This window comes from Tursiops truncatus, chromosome 10 (genome assembly GCF_011762595.2).
Source record: "Tursiops truncatus isolate mTurTru1 chromosome 10, mTurTru1.mat.Y, whole genome shotgun sequence".
Classification (NCBI taxonomy): Eukaryota; Metazoa; Chordata; class Mammalia; order Artiodactyla; family Delphinidae; genus Tursiops; species Tursiops truncatus.
This window is the reverse complement of record NC_047043.1, coordinates 36705038-36721631: the sequence shown is the minus strand read 5'-3', so window position 1 is coordinate 36721631 and position 16594 is coordinate 36705038. Positions and strand designations below refer to the sequence as shown.

Below are 16594 nucleotides of genomic sequence, written 5' to 3'. Positions count from 1 at the left end.
GGTTCCTTTCCACTGACATCTGCCCACTTTGCAATCCTCCCTCATTCTTCTAGGCCCCGGCCCTGCCCATGCCCTCCCCAATCACTAGACCATACCACACAGCTTTTGCTCCTGGAGAGAGGGGATGGTCTGCCCCTTTTCAGGCTCCAGTTCTGTTCCCTGGGGCAGCTCTCAGGGGATAAGCCCTCCGAGCACCTGCGCAGAGGTCAGGCTGGCTGAGGTTTGACTGCAGCTCTGCCACTGGCCAGCTCTGTGACTGCAAGTCCCTGATGGGACCTCTCTGAGCCTCAGGGACAAATAACACCTCCTTGCACCGTTGCCGAAAGGTTTAGAAAGAGTGATTTCTAATGACCGACATCTGTCAGGTAGTGGGTGCTCTGTTCCCTGACAGCCCCTCTCTCTGGTTTCAGAAAGGAGCTGCAGCGGGGTCCGAGCAGAGCCTAATGTGCAGCTTCCTACAGCTCTTCGGGGACAAGTGGGGCAAAAGCGGGTCCCGGGGCTGGTGCGTGATCCCGCGGGATGACCCCCTCGTGCTCTATGTCTACGCTGCCCCCCAGGTAATGCCATGCCCCGCCCCTCCTCACAGTATGTGTGTGTGTCAGGGGTGGCGGTGGGGGTGAGTACTGTTGGCCCCATAAGTCAGATGAGGCTCAATGAGGACCTGGTTCCCTCAAGTCACAGGGTTAGTGGCTTTCAGAGCTGGGCCCAGACTCCAGGTCATGACTGCTTTGCCCTCAGGGGGTGACCAGTCCTCTTCCTCAATGCCCTCCTGCCACCCCACCCCACTTCATGGGTTTTTGGGGGGCAAGAGGCAGGTGTGTGCCTGGTACCTTCCAAACAGCCGTCTGAGGCAGTGGCGCTGAATGGGAGGACAGCAGCCCACAGTTCTGCCCTCCCCTCCCAGGACATGAGGGCCCACACCTCCATCCCCCTGCTGGGCTACCAGGTGACCGCTGGGCCCCAGGCGGACCCCCGGGTCTTCCAGCTGCAACAGTCAGGCCAGCTCTACACCTTCAAGGCCGAAACCGAGGAGCTGAAGGATCGCTGGGTGAAGGCCATGGAGCGGGCGGCCAGCAGCTTGAGCCCCGGGGGGCCCAACGACAGGGACCTGTCTGACTAAGCTACAGCGGGGCCCTCTCCCCCTCAGAGCCCTGCTCCTGCCACACACGGGCTGACACTTCAGCTGACCCACCACCCCAAGCTGAGCTTTCAAAGAATTGATTTCCAGTCGTCTGTGTTCAGAGCGTGTGTCCTGATTTGAGATTCAGAACACATGGGTTCATTCCTTTGGGGAGGGGATGACGAAGCATCCCAGTTTGCCCAGGGCCGAGGGGATTCCTGGAACATGGGACTTCCAGTGCTAAAACTAAGAAAGTCCCAGGTAACCCAGGACTGTTGGTCACCAATGTGGTTCACAGGCTGGCTGCACGTATGTATCACCTGGGAAGCTTTAAAAGATACCAACAAATAAATATAAACTAAAAATTCAAACACTACAAGGCCTGGATCCATCACCAAAGATTTCTGATTTGACTGGTCTGGGATGGGGAGGCATGGGTATGTTTCAGGAGTACCCATAGGAGTCTGATGCGCAGCCTAGGTCATCCGGATGAAGAACAAAGCAAGCAAACTACCAAGTGCTAGGCATGAGATTAATAATAATAACAAATACCAGACATCTACTGAGGCAGGCACTGTTCTAAGTGTTCTACATGGATTATCTTGTTTTACCTTCAGGACGTATAATCCCCATTTTCCAGATGAGGACACTGAGTCTTAGAGAGGTTTAGTCATTGGCTCAAGGTCACACAGCTGGTGGATGCCAGAGCCAGGTTTTAACGTAGTGCACTAAGGTGAAGGCTCTGTCCATCGGGTAGCAGAGCAATTGGCTGAGCAGAAAAGGAGAGGAAAGGGGGAAGGAAATGGGGAAAGACAGGAGAGGAAAGGTAGGAGCAGGAGGAGAGGGCAGGAGCATTTCTGGCTGGTGGGTGAGGCTGCTTTTTCATAAGAGACCACCAGGGGGTGGCAATGACCAGCAGGCCACATCCAGGGACCCCAGCCGGGGCCCTGACACCCGAAGCCACTTCCATCAGGCCCAGCTGCTGCTGGGCTGCTCTGCCCCTGATGAAGGTGAGACAGACCAGTCATAGATCTTTGTCCCCTTCTAGGCCCAGCAGTTTGCCTACCCCCACCCCCCAACCTGAGGCCACCTCCCTTCCGTAGGGTTTTTTTTTTTTTTTTTTTTGCAGTACGCGGGCCTCTCACTGTTGTGGCCTCTCCCGTTGTGGAGCACAGGCTCCGGACGCGCAGGCTCAGCGGCCATGGCTCACGGGCCCAGCCGCTCCGCAGCATGTGGGATCTTCCCGGACCGGGGCACGAACCCGCGTCCCCTGCATCGGCAGGCGGACTCTCAACCACTGCGCCACCAGGGAAGCCCCGTAGGGTATTTTTTAAAGCCCAAGAAAACCTAATTGGCATGATCTCTCTGGGGACCAGTCTGACCTGGCCATAAGTTCATTCCTTAATTCAACAAATATTTGTTGAGCATCTTCTTTGAGCCAAATGCAGTACCTATACTGGGGGTACAGCAGTGAAGGAGACAGACAACATTTCTGCCTTCATGGAGTTTATATTCTTATTCAACAAAATAAATACATAAAAGGTAGAACATATCAGATGTGATGAGTGCTCAAATAGAGTGACAAACCATCCAGACTTTCCTAGTTTTAAAAGTAAAAGTCTTGAGAAGACCTCAGACCTCCCAAAAGGCAAGGAACCCCCCACGTACCTGGTTAGGGCAAAAGAAAAAACTAAACAGAGACAAAAGGATAGGGACGGGTCCTGCACCAGCGGGAGAGAGCTGTGAAGGAGGAAAAGTGTCCACACACTAGGAAGCCCCTTCGCGGGTGGAGACTTCGGGAGGCGGAGTGGGGGAGCTTGGGAGCCGCGGAGGAGAGCACAGCAACAGGGTTGCGGAGGGCAAAGCGGACAGATTCCAGCGCAGAGGATCGGGCCGACCGGAGCTCACCAGCCGAGAGGCTTGTCTGCTCGCCCGCCTGGGCGGGCGGGACTGGGAGCTGAGGCTCCGGCTTTTGTCGGAGCGCCGGGAGAGGACTGAGGTTGGCGGCGTGAACACAGCCTGCAGGGCGTTAGTGCACCGCGGCTAGCCGGGAGAGAGTCTGGGGAAAAGTCTGGACCTGCCGAAGAGGCAAGAGACTTTTACGTCCCTCTTTGTTTCCTGGTGCACGAGGAGAGGGGATTGAGAACGCTGCTTGAGAGAGCTCCGGGGACGGGCGCGAGCCGCGGCTGAAAGTGCGGAGCCCAGAGACGGACATGAGACGCTGAGGCCGCTGCTGCCGCCGCCAGGAGGCCTGTGTGCGAAAACAGGTCATTGGCCACACGCCCTTCCGGAGAGCCTGTGCAGCCCGCCACTGCCAGGGTCCCGGGATCCAGGGACGGCTCCCCCGGGAGAACGCACGGCGCGCCTCAGGCTGCAACGTCACGCCGGCCTCTGCCGCCGCAGGCCCGCCCCACACTCCGTGACCCTCCCTACCCCCCGGCCTGAGTGAGCCAGAGCCTCCGAATCAGCGGCTCCTTAAACCCCGTCCTGTCTGAGCAAAGAACAGACGCCCTCCGGCGACCTACACACACAGGCGGGGCCAAATCCAAAGCTGAGCCCCTGGGAACTGTGAGAACAAAGAAGAGAAAGGGAAATCTCTCCCAGCAGCCTCAGGAGCAGCGGATTAAAGCTCCACAATCAACTTGATATACCCTGCATCTGTGGAATACCTGAATAGACAACGAATCATCCCAAATTAAGGAGCTCTGTGGATGAAAGGCTCTTGGTGCTGCAGCCAGGAGTCAGTGCTGTGCCTCTGAGGTGGGAGAGCCAACTTCAGGACACTGGTCCACAAGAGGCCTCCCAGCTGCACATAATATCAAACAGCAAAAATCTCCGAGAGATCTCCATCTCAACGCCAGCACCCAGCTTCACTCAACGACCAGCAAGCTACAGTGCTGGACATCCTATGCCAAACAACTAGCAAGACAGGAACACAGCCCCACCCATTAGCAGAGGCTGCCCAAAATCATAATAAGTCTACAGACACCCCAAAACACACCACCAGACGTGGACCTGCCCACCAGAAAGACAAGATCCAGCCTCATCCACCAGAACACAGGCACTAGTCCCCTCCACCAGGAAGCCTACACAACCCACTGAACCAACCTTAGCCACTGGGGACAGACACAAAAAACAACAGGAACTACGAACCTTCAGCCTGCAAAAAAGGAGACCCCAAACACAGTAAGATAAGCAAAATGAAAAGACAGAAAAACACACAGCAGATGAAGGAGCAAGATAAAAACCCACCAGACCTAACAAATGAAGAGGAAATAGGCAGTCTACCTGAAAAAGAATTCAGAATAATGATAGTAAGGTTGATCCGAAATCTTGGAGATAGAATGGACAATAGAATGGACAAATTGCAAGAATCAGTTAACAAGGACCTAGAAGAACTAAAGATGAAACAAGCAACGATGAACAACACAATAAATGAAATTAAAAGTACTCTAGATGGGATCAATAGCAGAATAACTGAGGCAGAAGAACGGATAAGTGACCTGGAAGATAAAATAGTGGAAATAACTACTGCAGAGCAGAATAAAGAAAAAAGAATGAAAAGAACTGAGGACAGTCTCAGAGACCTCTGGGACAACATTAAACGCACCAATATTCGAATTATAGGGGTTCCAGAAGAAGAAGAGAAAAAGAAAGGGACTGAGAAAATATTTGAAGAGATTATAGTTGAAAACTTCCCTAATATGGGAAAGGAAATAGTTAATCAAGTCCAGGAAGCACAGAGAGTCCCATACAGGATAAATCCAAGGAGAAATACGCCAAGACACATATTAATCAAACTGTCAAAAATTAAATACAAAGAAAACATATTAAAAGCAGCAAGGGAAAAACAACAAATAACACACAAGGGAATCCCCATAAGGTTAACAGCTGATCTTTCAGCAGAAACTCTGCAAGCCAGAAGGGAGTGGCAGGACATATTGAAAGTGTTGAAGGAGAAAAACCTGCAACCAAGATTACTCTACCCAGCAAGGATCTCATTCAGATTTGATGGAGAAATTAAAACCTTTACAGACAAGCAAAAGCTGAGAGAGTTCAGCACCACCAAACCAGCTCTACAACAACTGCTAAAGGAACTTCTCTAGGCAAGAAACACAAAAGAAGGAAAAGACCTACAATAACAAACCCAAAACAATTAAGAAAATGGGAATGGGAACACACATATCGATAATTACCTTAAATGTAAATGGACTAAATGCTCCCACCAAAAGACACAGATTGGCTGAATGGATACAAAAACAAGACCCATATATTTGCTGTCTACAAGAGACCCACTTCAGACCTAGAGACACATACAGACTGAAAGTAAGGGGATGGAAAAAGGTATTTCATGCAAATGGAAACCAAAAGAAAGCTGGAGTAGCAATTCTCATATCAGACAAAATAGACTTTAAAACAAAGACTATTAGAAGAGACAAAGAAGGACACTACATAATGATCAAGGGATCGATCCAAGAGGAAGATATAACAATTGTAAATATTTATGCACCCAACATAGGTGCACCTCAATACATAAGGCAAATACTGACAACCATATAAGGGGAAATCGACAGTAACACATTCATAGTAGGGGACTTTAACACCCCACTTTCACCAATGGACAGATCATCCAACATGAAAATAAATAAGGAAACACAAGCTTTAAATGATACATTAAACGAGATGGAGTTAATTGATATTTATAGGACATTCCATCCAAAAACAACAGAATACACATTTTTCTCAAGTGCTCATGGAACATTCTCCAGGATAGATCATATCTTGGGTCACAAATCAAGCCTTGGTAAATTTAAGAAAATTGAAATTGTATCAAGTATCTTTTCCGACCACAACGCTATGAGACTCGATATCAATTACAGGAGAAGATCTGTAAAAAATACAAACACATGGAGGCTAAACAATACACTACTTAATAACGAAGTGATCACTGAAGAAATCAAAGAGGAAATCAAAAAATACCTAGAAACAAATGACAATGGAGACACGACGACTCAAAATCTATGGGATGCAGCAAAAGCAGTTCTAAGAGGGAAGTTTATAGCAATACAATCTTACCTTAAGAAACAGGAAACATCTCGAATAAACAACCTAACCTTGCACCTAAAGCAATTAGAGAAAGAAGAACAAAAAAACCCCAAAGTTAGCAGGAGGAAAGAAATCATAAAAATCAGATCAGAAAAAAAAAAAAAAAAAGTAAAAGTCTTAAGTCTCAAGAAACCCCTCAGTTCCAGGCAAACCAGGATGGTTCATCACTCTAGTGGAAGAAAAAAAAGCAAGAAAGGGAGCAGAGGGGGAATAGGATGTGTGTGTGAAAAACACACATGTTTGAAAAACAACATCAAGGAAAGAAGAAAGGGAGGGAAACACACAGATGTCTGGGAGAAGAGCATTCCAGGTGGAGGGAACAGCAAGTGCAAAGGTCCTGAGGTGGGAGCCTGCTTGGTACATGCAAAGAACAGTGAGGAGGTCAGTGTGGCTGAAGTGGAGTGGGCAGGAAGGAGATCAGAGGAGAAGACATCAAATCATCACTAAACTAAGGGTGGGGGGTCAGTAGAGGCAGGGCTGAATGAGATGGGGAGTCTTGGGGGGAATCTGATTTGTTTTAACAGACTCCCTCCTGCCGCTTGTTGAAATGGACTGAAAGGAATGAAGGTAGAAGCAGTTGAGAGGCTGCCACTACCATCAAGTGAGAGAGAAGGAGGCTTATATCAGGGTTGGAACAGTGAAGGTGGTGAGAAGGGCTAGGATTCTGGGTATATTTTGAAGGTAGAATGGAGGAGACTCCCCTATACAATGAATGTGGTGGGAGAGAAAGAGGGAGCCAAAGGTGACTCTAAGGCCTCTGACCTGAGAACAAGGTGGTGGGGTGCAGCTGCCACTAACTGAGATGAGGAGACCATGGAAGGGGCAGTTTGGGGGATAGCGACACACCAGGAGCTCTCACATGGACGAGTTACAGCTGAGGTGCCCACTCACGGCCTCGGCCAGTAGTCAGGTATCTGAGCTCAGGCACCAGGTCTAGGCTGGGGCTGTAAACATGAGAGCTGTCATCCAGAGACGGGGTTTAAAGCGTGTGTGTGAAACGGAAGGAAGGGGTCCAACATTTGAACTGTGCACATGCCCAAATTCTAGGCATTAGCACCCTGACATTCTAGCTGCACACACCCCAACATTCTAACCCTTCGACCTGCAGTTACAATTCTGAGAATTTACCCCAAGGAGACAAATCAGTGTGACAAGACTCACGCACATTATTTACACTAGTCTCCCAAACTGGAAACTGTAAATATCCATCCAAAGGAGACTCAGCAAATAAACTCACGCCCACAGAGAGGGAACCTGTGGCAAACTGCTGCGTACACACAGTGGAGAACCGTGCCGCTGTTCAATGAGAAGGCTTCAATCTTAATGAACTCACCTAGGAAGACGCCTGTGAGGTGTTAAGTGGGCGATAACTACAGAAGGAGCTAACATTTTAAAACACTCATTCTGTGTCAAGCACTGGATTAAGGCCTTGGTGGAGATGATTGCACTTAATTCATAATAGCATTAGAAGTAGACACTATACCAAATCCTCATTTTACAGATGAGGAAACCAAAGCAACGATGGTTGAGTAAAACTTGCTTGTGGTCACATAACATGGGGTAGAAGAGGTAGCATTCCAGCCCACTGGGCTGTGGATGAAGATACTTCACATCTGCACCAACTAAAGGGGTCCACGACGCATTTTACAAGTGGCCGTTTTGCTTTCTTCTTTACATGCTTGTGGTATTTGAATGTTTTTTCAATATGAGGTATTATTCTATAATCACAAGAACAAAAGTGCCTTTCCTGTGTTAAGGGAACAATAAAAGAAGGACCAGGGGCTTCCCTGGTGGCTCAGTGGTTGAGAGTCCGCCTGCCGATGCAGGGGACACGGGTTCGTGCCCCAGTCCGGGAGGATCCCACATGCCGTGGGGCGGCTGGGCCCGTGAGGCATGGCCGCTGAGCCTGCGCATCCGGAGCCTGTGCTCCGCAACGAGAGGCTGCAACAGTGAGAGGCCCGCGTACCGCAAAAAAAAAAAAAAAAAAAAAAGGACCAAAGGAAAACTCACCCACCCTGCCCTCCTTCCCGGGATCCTGAGCTGCCACCATGTGGGATCACTAGGCATCAGTGCCAGAGCCGAGAGGCTGGGTACCCCAGCGGCCGCTGGGAAACGCAACCTGGAAGCACTGGCCGGAATGGAGTGCTTATTCCATGAATGAGTGTGACGATGTGGAAACGTGCAGTGACCAGAGGGTAGAGCAGAGCCTGGACCTGGCAGAACTCAGGGTCCCACCAGAAAGCCATGGACACCAAGAGGGTGCCAGCCTCAAGGCTTCTCTCCTGGGAGTTCAAAGAGGCCCGTGTGGCCTGGGGGAGCCTCTGCCCTTCCCTGGCTGCATCTCACCCTGGCTTTGCTCACACAGTGACCCTGTTTGTCCCAGGCTCATGGTCTACATCAGGAAGGGAAGACTCTAAGGGGTTCAAATTTTCACTCCTGAAGCTCCTTACATCTAAAAGGCTGGAGGCTCCCCTAGCAGTCTGGCGGCTCTGGTGCCCACGTGCCCTGACCCTGGAAGGGGAGCTGGGGGTGGGGGGAGGGAAGGCTGGCAGATGCCAGGGTGGGGGCATCTCTGGAGGGCCTCGTGGACCCTGAGTCAGCGGAAGACCTTGCCCCTCCCTGCCTTCCCTCCTGGTCCTGGGGCTCCAGGAATGGCATTCACTCATTCATTCACTCATTTCTTCCTACATTCATTATTGCTAGAATTATTGAGTATTTACTATGCAGTCAGCACTGGGCACACGTCATCTCATTCAGTAACAGCCTTTTGGCATCGGTTTGACTGTCCACATTTTACATACAGATGAGGAAGGTAAAACCAGTCAAGGCTAAATAACTTGTCCATGGTCAACCAGGCTGTAGGTAATGAACCCAGACTCAAACCCTGGCTCGTCTTATTCCAAAGTCCGCCCGTAGCCAGCACTGGGGGGCAGTATCCCCAGTGGTTAGTGGGTCCAGGCCTCCACACAGCTCTGCCACTTACTGGCTATATTGTCTTGGGTGAGACTTCATTACTCTGGGCTGGGGTTTCCTCACCTGGCAAAGGGGGCTAACCATGGTCCTACCTTCCTGGGGACTGTGGGGGAGGGGGTCCAGCACTCAGAGCAGTGGTGGCCACATGTGATTATTACAGGCGTTCACCGTTTCACTCTGTGCTGTCTGCCTCTATGCACTGCAATGCACATATTTATGGAGTATCTGGGAATACAAAGTGGAGTAAATCATAGGCCCTGCTCTTAGGGAGCTCAGTGTCTCGATCATTTAAATCACCTGGGAAGCTTTTGAAAGACTCCCAATGCTCAGGCTGCACCCCAAGGCCATTAAATCAGAACCCCTCATTTGGCTGGGCTGTAACATCAGCATTTTAAAGCTCACCAGTGGTTCTGATGAACAGTCCCTTCAGAAAGGGCAGGACCAGTTCTTGAGCTTGGGAACCCTGGCTCAGGTCCCCAGGGGTTCCTAGCAATGGTTAGTCTGAGTGGGGAATGGGGGAAGTGGCCTTACTATGGCACTAAATGAGTTAGGATTTATTGACGCATAATTTACATACAGTAGAATCCACCATTTATAAAACAGTTCTATGAGTTTTGGCCAAAGGTACAGTCACGCAACCACTACCACAATCAAGACATAGAACAGCTCTATCACCCCAAGAAGTTTCCCCGTGCTGCCCCTTTGTAGTCATCCTCTCCCCTCACCCTCTGGTCCCTGGCACTCACTGCTCTGTTCTCTGACCTGTCGTTTTGTCTCTTCCAGGATGTCATGTATTTGGAATCATACAGTACGGAGACTTTTGGGTCTGGCTCCTTTTACTCAGCCTCATGTATTTGAGACTCGTCCACGTTGTTCATGGACCAGCACTTTGTTCCTTTCCATTGCTGAGTAGTATCCCTTAAGTGGGTATACCGTGGTTTGCTTACCCTTTACCAGCTGAAGGACCTTTGGGTTATTTGTGGTTTGGGACAATTATGAATAGTGCTGCTATGAACTATAAACATTCATGTTCAGGTTTTTTTTGTGGTCATACATTTTCATTTCTCTAAGGTAAATACCTAAAATTGGATCACTGGGTCATATGGTAAGTGTATGATTACCTCTCTCAGAAACCGCCAAGCTGTCTTCCAGGGTGACTGTACCATTTTGTATTCCCATCATCAGCGATCAGAGTTTCCCATTGTGCACATCTTTGCCAGCATTTGACACAGGCAGGGTTTTTGTTTGTTTGTTAAAACATTTATTTATTTATTTATTTAATTGGCTGCCCCAGGTCTTAGTTGCGGCATGCGGGATCTTTAGTTGAGGCATGTGCACTCTTAGTTGTGGCGTGTAGGATCTAGTTCCCTGTCCAGGGATCAAACCCGGGCCCCCTGCATTGGGAGCATGGAGTCTCAGCCACTGCACCAACAGGGAAGTCCCTGTTTGTTTTAAATTTTAGCCATTCTGGTGGGTGTGTAGTGCTTACAACTTTTTAAGCTTATGAATGTATCAAAAATATCATGTTGTACATCTTTAATCTATACAATTTTTATTTGTCAATTATACCTCAATAAAGCTGGCGGGAGTTTATGAATGTAATGAAATAAGGGCCTGTAATAGTAAATATTTTGCAAACATAATCATTTAAGGCCCTATTATGTGCCAGACGGTATCCTAATCCTTCCAAAATCCTAGGGGCAGCTTGTATCATGGGGAGGGCACCCATGACAGTCTAAAAGTCTCAAATCCCAACTCTGTGGTGGGCTTGCTGTGGGACGTTGGGCACATCACTCAGTGTCTCTGAGCCTCCATTTATTTATTGTAAATAGATTGAGCAATGCCCCCTTGCATGCTTGGTGTGAAAACCAAAGGAGATAATGCAGGGAAAGCTCCTGGCCCACAGGAGGGGCTCAACAGCTGGGAGTTGTTATTAGCTACGCTCTTTATGTAGCAACATTCTTGGGATAATTTGTTCCAGCAGCAAGTCTAGTTGCTTCTGCCTTCAGGATATATTCCAGATGGAGCCTCCTCGCACCCCACACCTCTCACACAGCCACCTCTCTGGTCCAGGCCACCATGTCCTCTCTCAGGTGACTGATTGCAAGAGCTGCTCTCCGGCTCCTGCACTCATACACTCACCCCCTGGTGGTCGTACTCCAAACAGCAGACACAGGAGTTCTTTTCCATCTGAAACTCCCATCCAGGGTCCTGGTCCCAACCCTCCCCAGGCATCACGGTAAGAAGTCCATCTGATGCCTCCCTTCTACAATCCACCAGGCTTTCTGTGATCTGGCCCCTGGCTGCCTCTCAGAGCTCGTTTATTCATCTCTGTATCCCAGAACTTAGCACATAGTAAGTGCTCGAAAAACACCTTCTGGCCTGGATTCACACTAGCGCTGACAGGCCACCAACATGGCAGGCAGTATTTCTCTTCCATTGAGGTGACTGGAAGTCAGAGAGGTGCGAATGATGTGTGCAAGGTCATACGGCACTTCTGTGGACTCTCTCAGGGACCAGGACAAGGGTCTCCTAACAATGGCTGTGGCCTCATACCTTTGCCTTTTCCTTCCGGCTGCCTGTCTCTGCCCCATGACTGGACCCCAGGGCCCTGCTTCTTCCTGAAATTGGCCATGGTGGGAGTGTTCCTGCCATGGAAATTGGCAAATCAGCCGCCCTCTTATCCCTCATCCCCCAACAGAGGTCTGATTGTTACTTCTTGCCAGCACGACACTGTCCACGAAGTCTGGCATCCTGAAGTAACTGAGTGAAGCCACCTTGCTCACCTGTCCACGTCTTGAGCTTGCAACCCTCAAGGTGACCCAGGTGCCTTATCCATCTCTTCTCTCCTCTGCCTGGCTTCAGGCTCTATTCTGGGCCAGTTGCTAGCTGGCCTTCAGCCTATACACAGTGAGCTTCTGCAAGTCAAAGGCCAAGGTGGAGGTGAGGGCACCTTCCTACTGGTGCTCCTGGCCTGACCCTGGCCTCTACCTGGTCACATCCTTCTTGTTCCAACTCCCTGAGCCACTGATGTGCTGGAGCCATTTCTGCCTCTGATTTTTTCTCCTTACCCTCTTCTCTCCATGATTCTCTCATTTCTCATCTTTGGCATTTTAACTGTGTCTCTCTTTACCTCTGCGAATAAAAACAAGAGATAATTTTTTTTTTTTCTGGCAGCGCACCACAGCATGTGGGATCTTAGTTCCCTGACCGGGGATCAAACCCGTGGCCCCTGCATTGGAAGCGCAGAGTCTTAACCACTGGACTGCCAGGGAAGTCCCAAGAGCTAACCTTTTTTTTTTTTTTTTTGTGGTACACGGGCCTCTCACTGTTGTGGCCTCTCCCGTTGCGGAGCACAGGATCCGGATGCGCAGGCTCAGCGGCCATGACTCACGGGCCCAGCCGCTCCGCGGCATGTGGGACCTTCCCGGACCGGGGCACGAACCCACGTCCCACATCGGCAGGCGGACTCTCAACCACTGCGCCACCAGGGAAGCCCTCAAGAGCTAACTTTTAATGAACTCTTACTGTGTGCTTTCAGTGTATCGGTGCATTTAATCTACAAACCAGCTCCATTGTACAGATGCGAATAGGGAGGCAGAGAGAGATTCAGCAACTCACCGCAAATCACACTTCTGGTAAGTAGGGAAGCCAGAACTGACCCCGGATGCTCTGTGACCTTTCTGGGAAGCGGCAATAATCACATCGGACTTAGAATTTTAAAACACGGGTTTGAGTTCTGACTCTGTTACCTCCATGTGACTTCGCTGTTTGTGCCTCAGCTTCCTTCCTCATTCATAAAATGGGATGAACAACACGTGCCCTGTCCATTCATGGAATTGTTTTGGGGTCAAATGAACTAATGGGTGTAAAAGGGCTTTGAAAATGTTAAAATGCTGAGCATATGAGTGGATTAATGTATATGGTTCTGTTTTCCAATTTTTATTTTCTCTCTTGCCTTTCAGAAGGGTTCTTTGTCTGCCTTGGTTATGCCAGTGTGTGCAGGGCCCAGACACAGAGGCGCTCCGTAAATAACTTTTTTCCTCTGTTCTCTGCTGGGCTCCCCTTTCTCAGGCCTTTCAGGGAGACTCATCACCTTTCCCCTCTCTCACTATCATCAAGCCCAGACTCAGAGGGCAGGAGGGTTCACCCCAGCAGGGTTCCAATGCTCAGATCAAGACCAGCACTGGATGAAGTCCACAACCACTTCTTAGACATTATCATGGAAGCCAACTGGAAATTATGCTTCGCTTTATAGAAACTGGCTTAAGTAAACTTTAAGTAAACTTTTCAGAAACACATCTACTTTTGTGAAGCAAGGCAAGGTCTGACTTTATTTTTTGGCAGCCCACCTAGTCTGACTTTATTTTTCTTCTTGAAAAATTATTTTTGGGACTTTCCTGGCGGTCCAGTGGTTAAGACTCCATGTTTCTACTGTAGGGGGCACAGGTTTGATCCCTGGTCGGGGAACTAAGATCACACATGCCATACAGTGCCCCCCCTCCCCCCAAAAAACAACAAAAACCAACAAAATAAAAAATTATTTTAATATATTTAATTTTTTCATTGAAAGTCACCACTTTCTTGGAAGTATAACTTATAATAAAGTGCATAGATTTTAAGTATATGGAATGATAACTTTTCACATGTATTCACCCACTTAACCATCACTCAGACCAAGGCCCAGAACATTTCCAGCACCCTGGAGAACTCCCTCATGCCCCTCCCAGGTGATACCTGTTCCCACAATTTTAATTTATTTTGGTACAAAAATTCAAAAGGAGCAAAAGATAAACTGACAAATCTTCCTCCCACCCTGCTGTCAGACACCGATTTTTTTTTCCTAAGAGTCAATATTACTGGTTTCTTTTTTTTTTTTTTTTTTTTTTTGGCCTAGCGGCATGTGGGATCTTAGTTCCCCAACCAGGGATCGAACACGTACCCCCTGCAGTGGAAGCATGGAGCCTTAACCACTGGACTGCCAGGGAAGTCTCAATATTACTGGTTTCTTACAGATATTTCCAAAGAAAGGAGATACATAGACACACACACATATTATATCATATTATGTTTTATGTTTTGTTATGTTGTATAGATTCTCCCATTTTCACCCTAAAGGTACTTGACTGTGCCATTGTTGTACACCTTGCTTTTTGTTGTTGTTGTTTTTTACTTAACAATACATCTTAAAACACTAGAATTATTTTAATAATTAGCAAATTAATATCTTTACCAAAAGACTTCTCCTTACAAAAAATTTGGTTTATAAAAAAATCTAAAATTTTATTACTAAATAATTCTGTGCTCTGCCTTATGGCCTTCTGAGGGTGCTTAGGCAGCAAGCTACTACATCAAAAAATACGATTCAGGGCTTCCCTGGTGGCGCAGTGGTTGGGAGTCCGCCTGCCGATGCGGGGGGCGCGGGTTCGTGCCCCGGTCTGGGAGGATCCCATGTGCCGCGGAGCGGCTGGGCCCGTGAGCCATGGCCGCTGGGCCTGCGCGTCCGGGGCCTGTGCTCCGCGGCAGAAGAGGCCACAGCAGTGAGAGGCCCACGTGCCGCGCAAAAAAAAAAAAAAAAAAAAAAATACGATTCAATTAGGAAAATGTGATTCGTTAACTTTTTGGCCCACCCAATAAACCGTTGTATGAGATTCTATCTTATTGGTATTATCTTTTCCTTTTATAGCTCTTATCAAATAACAGTGTCATTGGTTTATATTCTCAGTAACTCATAAGTTCTAAAGGACATGTATGACAGACCAAGAAAAAAGCGGGGGGGACTAAAATTTGGAGCATAAATTGTAGAATTTCTCAAAGGTCTGAATTACTGGAGCTTATTAGGTTGGGGTGAATAAAAGGGGAAAGACATATATCGTACTTTCAGATGTATTAGGAAGTTTTCCTGAGAAATTGGTCAAGAAGAATCCACTGGTGTTGTATGAACTTTCCCAGGGGGAGGGCAGACCAGGCCCTGCCAGAGGGCAGCTGATGGGGTGGGGCTGTGAGTTCCAGGAAGCAGAGTAGGGGCCACCCAAGAGCGGGAAGACTGGCAGGTAATCTGAATCAAAGTCCTCACATGCATCAGCAAGGCCAAAGGGCATAAACAGGGCCCCAAACCGGAGGCAGAGCCAATGGGCAGAGCTTCTGAGCTGGACTAGCTGAGAAGGGAGTTAGGAACAAGCTGGGAGGCGCCAGGTTGTTGTCAAGGGTGAGGCTAAAGTTCATCGGTCTCTGGGTGCACGTGTGGGGCATGCTGACCCAGTGTAGGAACTTTGTGCACCATCCCTATGGAGTATTGTTACAATAATGGCCCTGGAGAGAATTACCCCCACCCCTGTGTTCATGCCTCTTTGCAACATGATTTTGCTGCTTCTCCTACCACAAGGTGGAATTATTTCACCTCCTCTTTTTTTTTTTGGCCTGCAGGATCTTAGTTCCCCAACCAGGGATTGAACCCATGCCCCCTGCAGTGGAAGCTCGAGTCTTAACCACTGGCCCACCAGGGAATTCCCAATTTCACCTCCTCTTGAATCTGGGTTGACCTGGTGACTTGCTTCGACCCATAAGATGTGGCAGAAGTGATGTTCCGGCAGCTCTGTGGAGAGCTCCATGTGGAAAGGACTGGGGCACTCAGCCTACAGACAGCACCAACTCGCCAGCTATGTGAGTGAGTAACCTTAGAAATGATCCTCCAGCCCCAGTTGAGTCTTCAGATGACTGTGGCCTCAGCCAACATCTGACTGTAGCCTCATGACAGACCCAAGTGAGAACTGCCCAGCTGGGTCCTTCTCAAATTTCTTTTTTTTTTTCTTTTTCTTTTTTGGTTGTGTTGGGTCTTTGTTGCTGTGCACGGGCTTTCTCTAGTTGTGGCCAGCAGGGGCTACTCTTCGCTGCGATGCATGGGCTTCTCATTGCGGTGGCTTCTCTTGTTGCGGAGCACAGGCTCTAGGTGCACGGGCTCAGTAGTTGTGGCTTGCGGGCTCTAGAGCGCAGGCTAAGTAGTGGTGCACGGGCTTAGTTGCTCCGCGGCATGTGGGATCTTCCAGGACCAGGGCTCGAACCCGTGTCCCCTGCATTGGCAGGCAGATTCTTAATCACTGCACCAAGAGGGAAGTCCCCTTCTCAAATTTCTGACCAACAGAAACCATAAGAGAAAATAAATTATTGTGGGTTTTGTCATTATATTTTGGGGTAATTTGTTATATAGTCATATATAATTAGTAAACAACCTCTATGTCCATCAACAGAGAACTATTTAAGAACTATTACAATACATACATATAGTGAAGTACCATGCAGCTGCTTAAAGAAAAATGAGGAAGTTCTTTATGTACTGACATGAACAGCCCTCCAAGATGATTTAAGTGATAAATGCAAAGTGTAAAAATAGTATAT

The 16594-nt window shown here is 48.6% G+C and overlaps 1 protein-coding gene across 13 annotated transcripts in view; it reads left to right on the top strand.

The window, feature by feature from the left end:
- Positions 1–16381, top strand: part of FGD2 (FYVE, RhoGEF and PH domain containing 2) — a 58328-nt gene extending 41947 nt beyond the window's left edge. For 4 of the 13 annotated variants that reach the window (XM_073810790.1, XM_033864332.2, XM_073810787.1 and 1 more), the window contains 3 exons: positions 411–557; positions 12741–12837; positions 13165–14863. In XM_073810790.1, coding sequence (XP_073666891.1) covers positions 411–557; positions 12741–12837; positions 13165–13457 — 537 coding nt within the window. In that variant the 3' untranslated portion in view covers positions 13458–14863. Of the gene's footprint in view, positions 1–410; positions 558–904; positions 1494–9982; positions 12709–12740; positions 12838–13164; positions 14868–15625 lie in introns of those variants that run through there. The other 9 variants (XM_033864337.2, XM_033864336.2, XM_033864338.2 and 6 more) reach the window with 7 other exon arrangements.
- Positions 16382–16594: the final 213 nt, after the last annotated feature.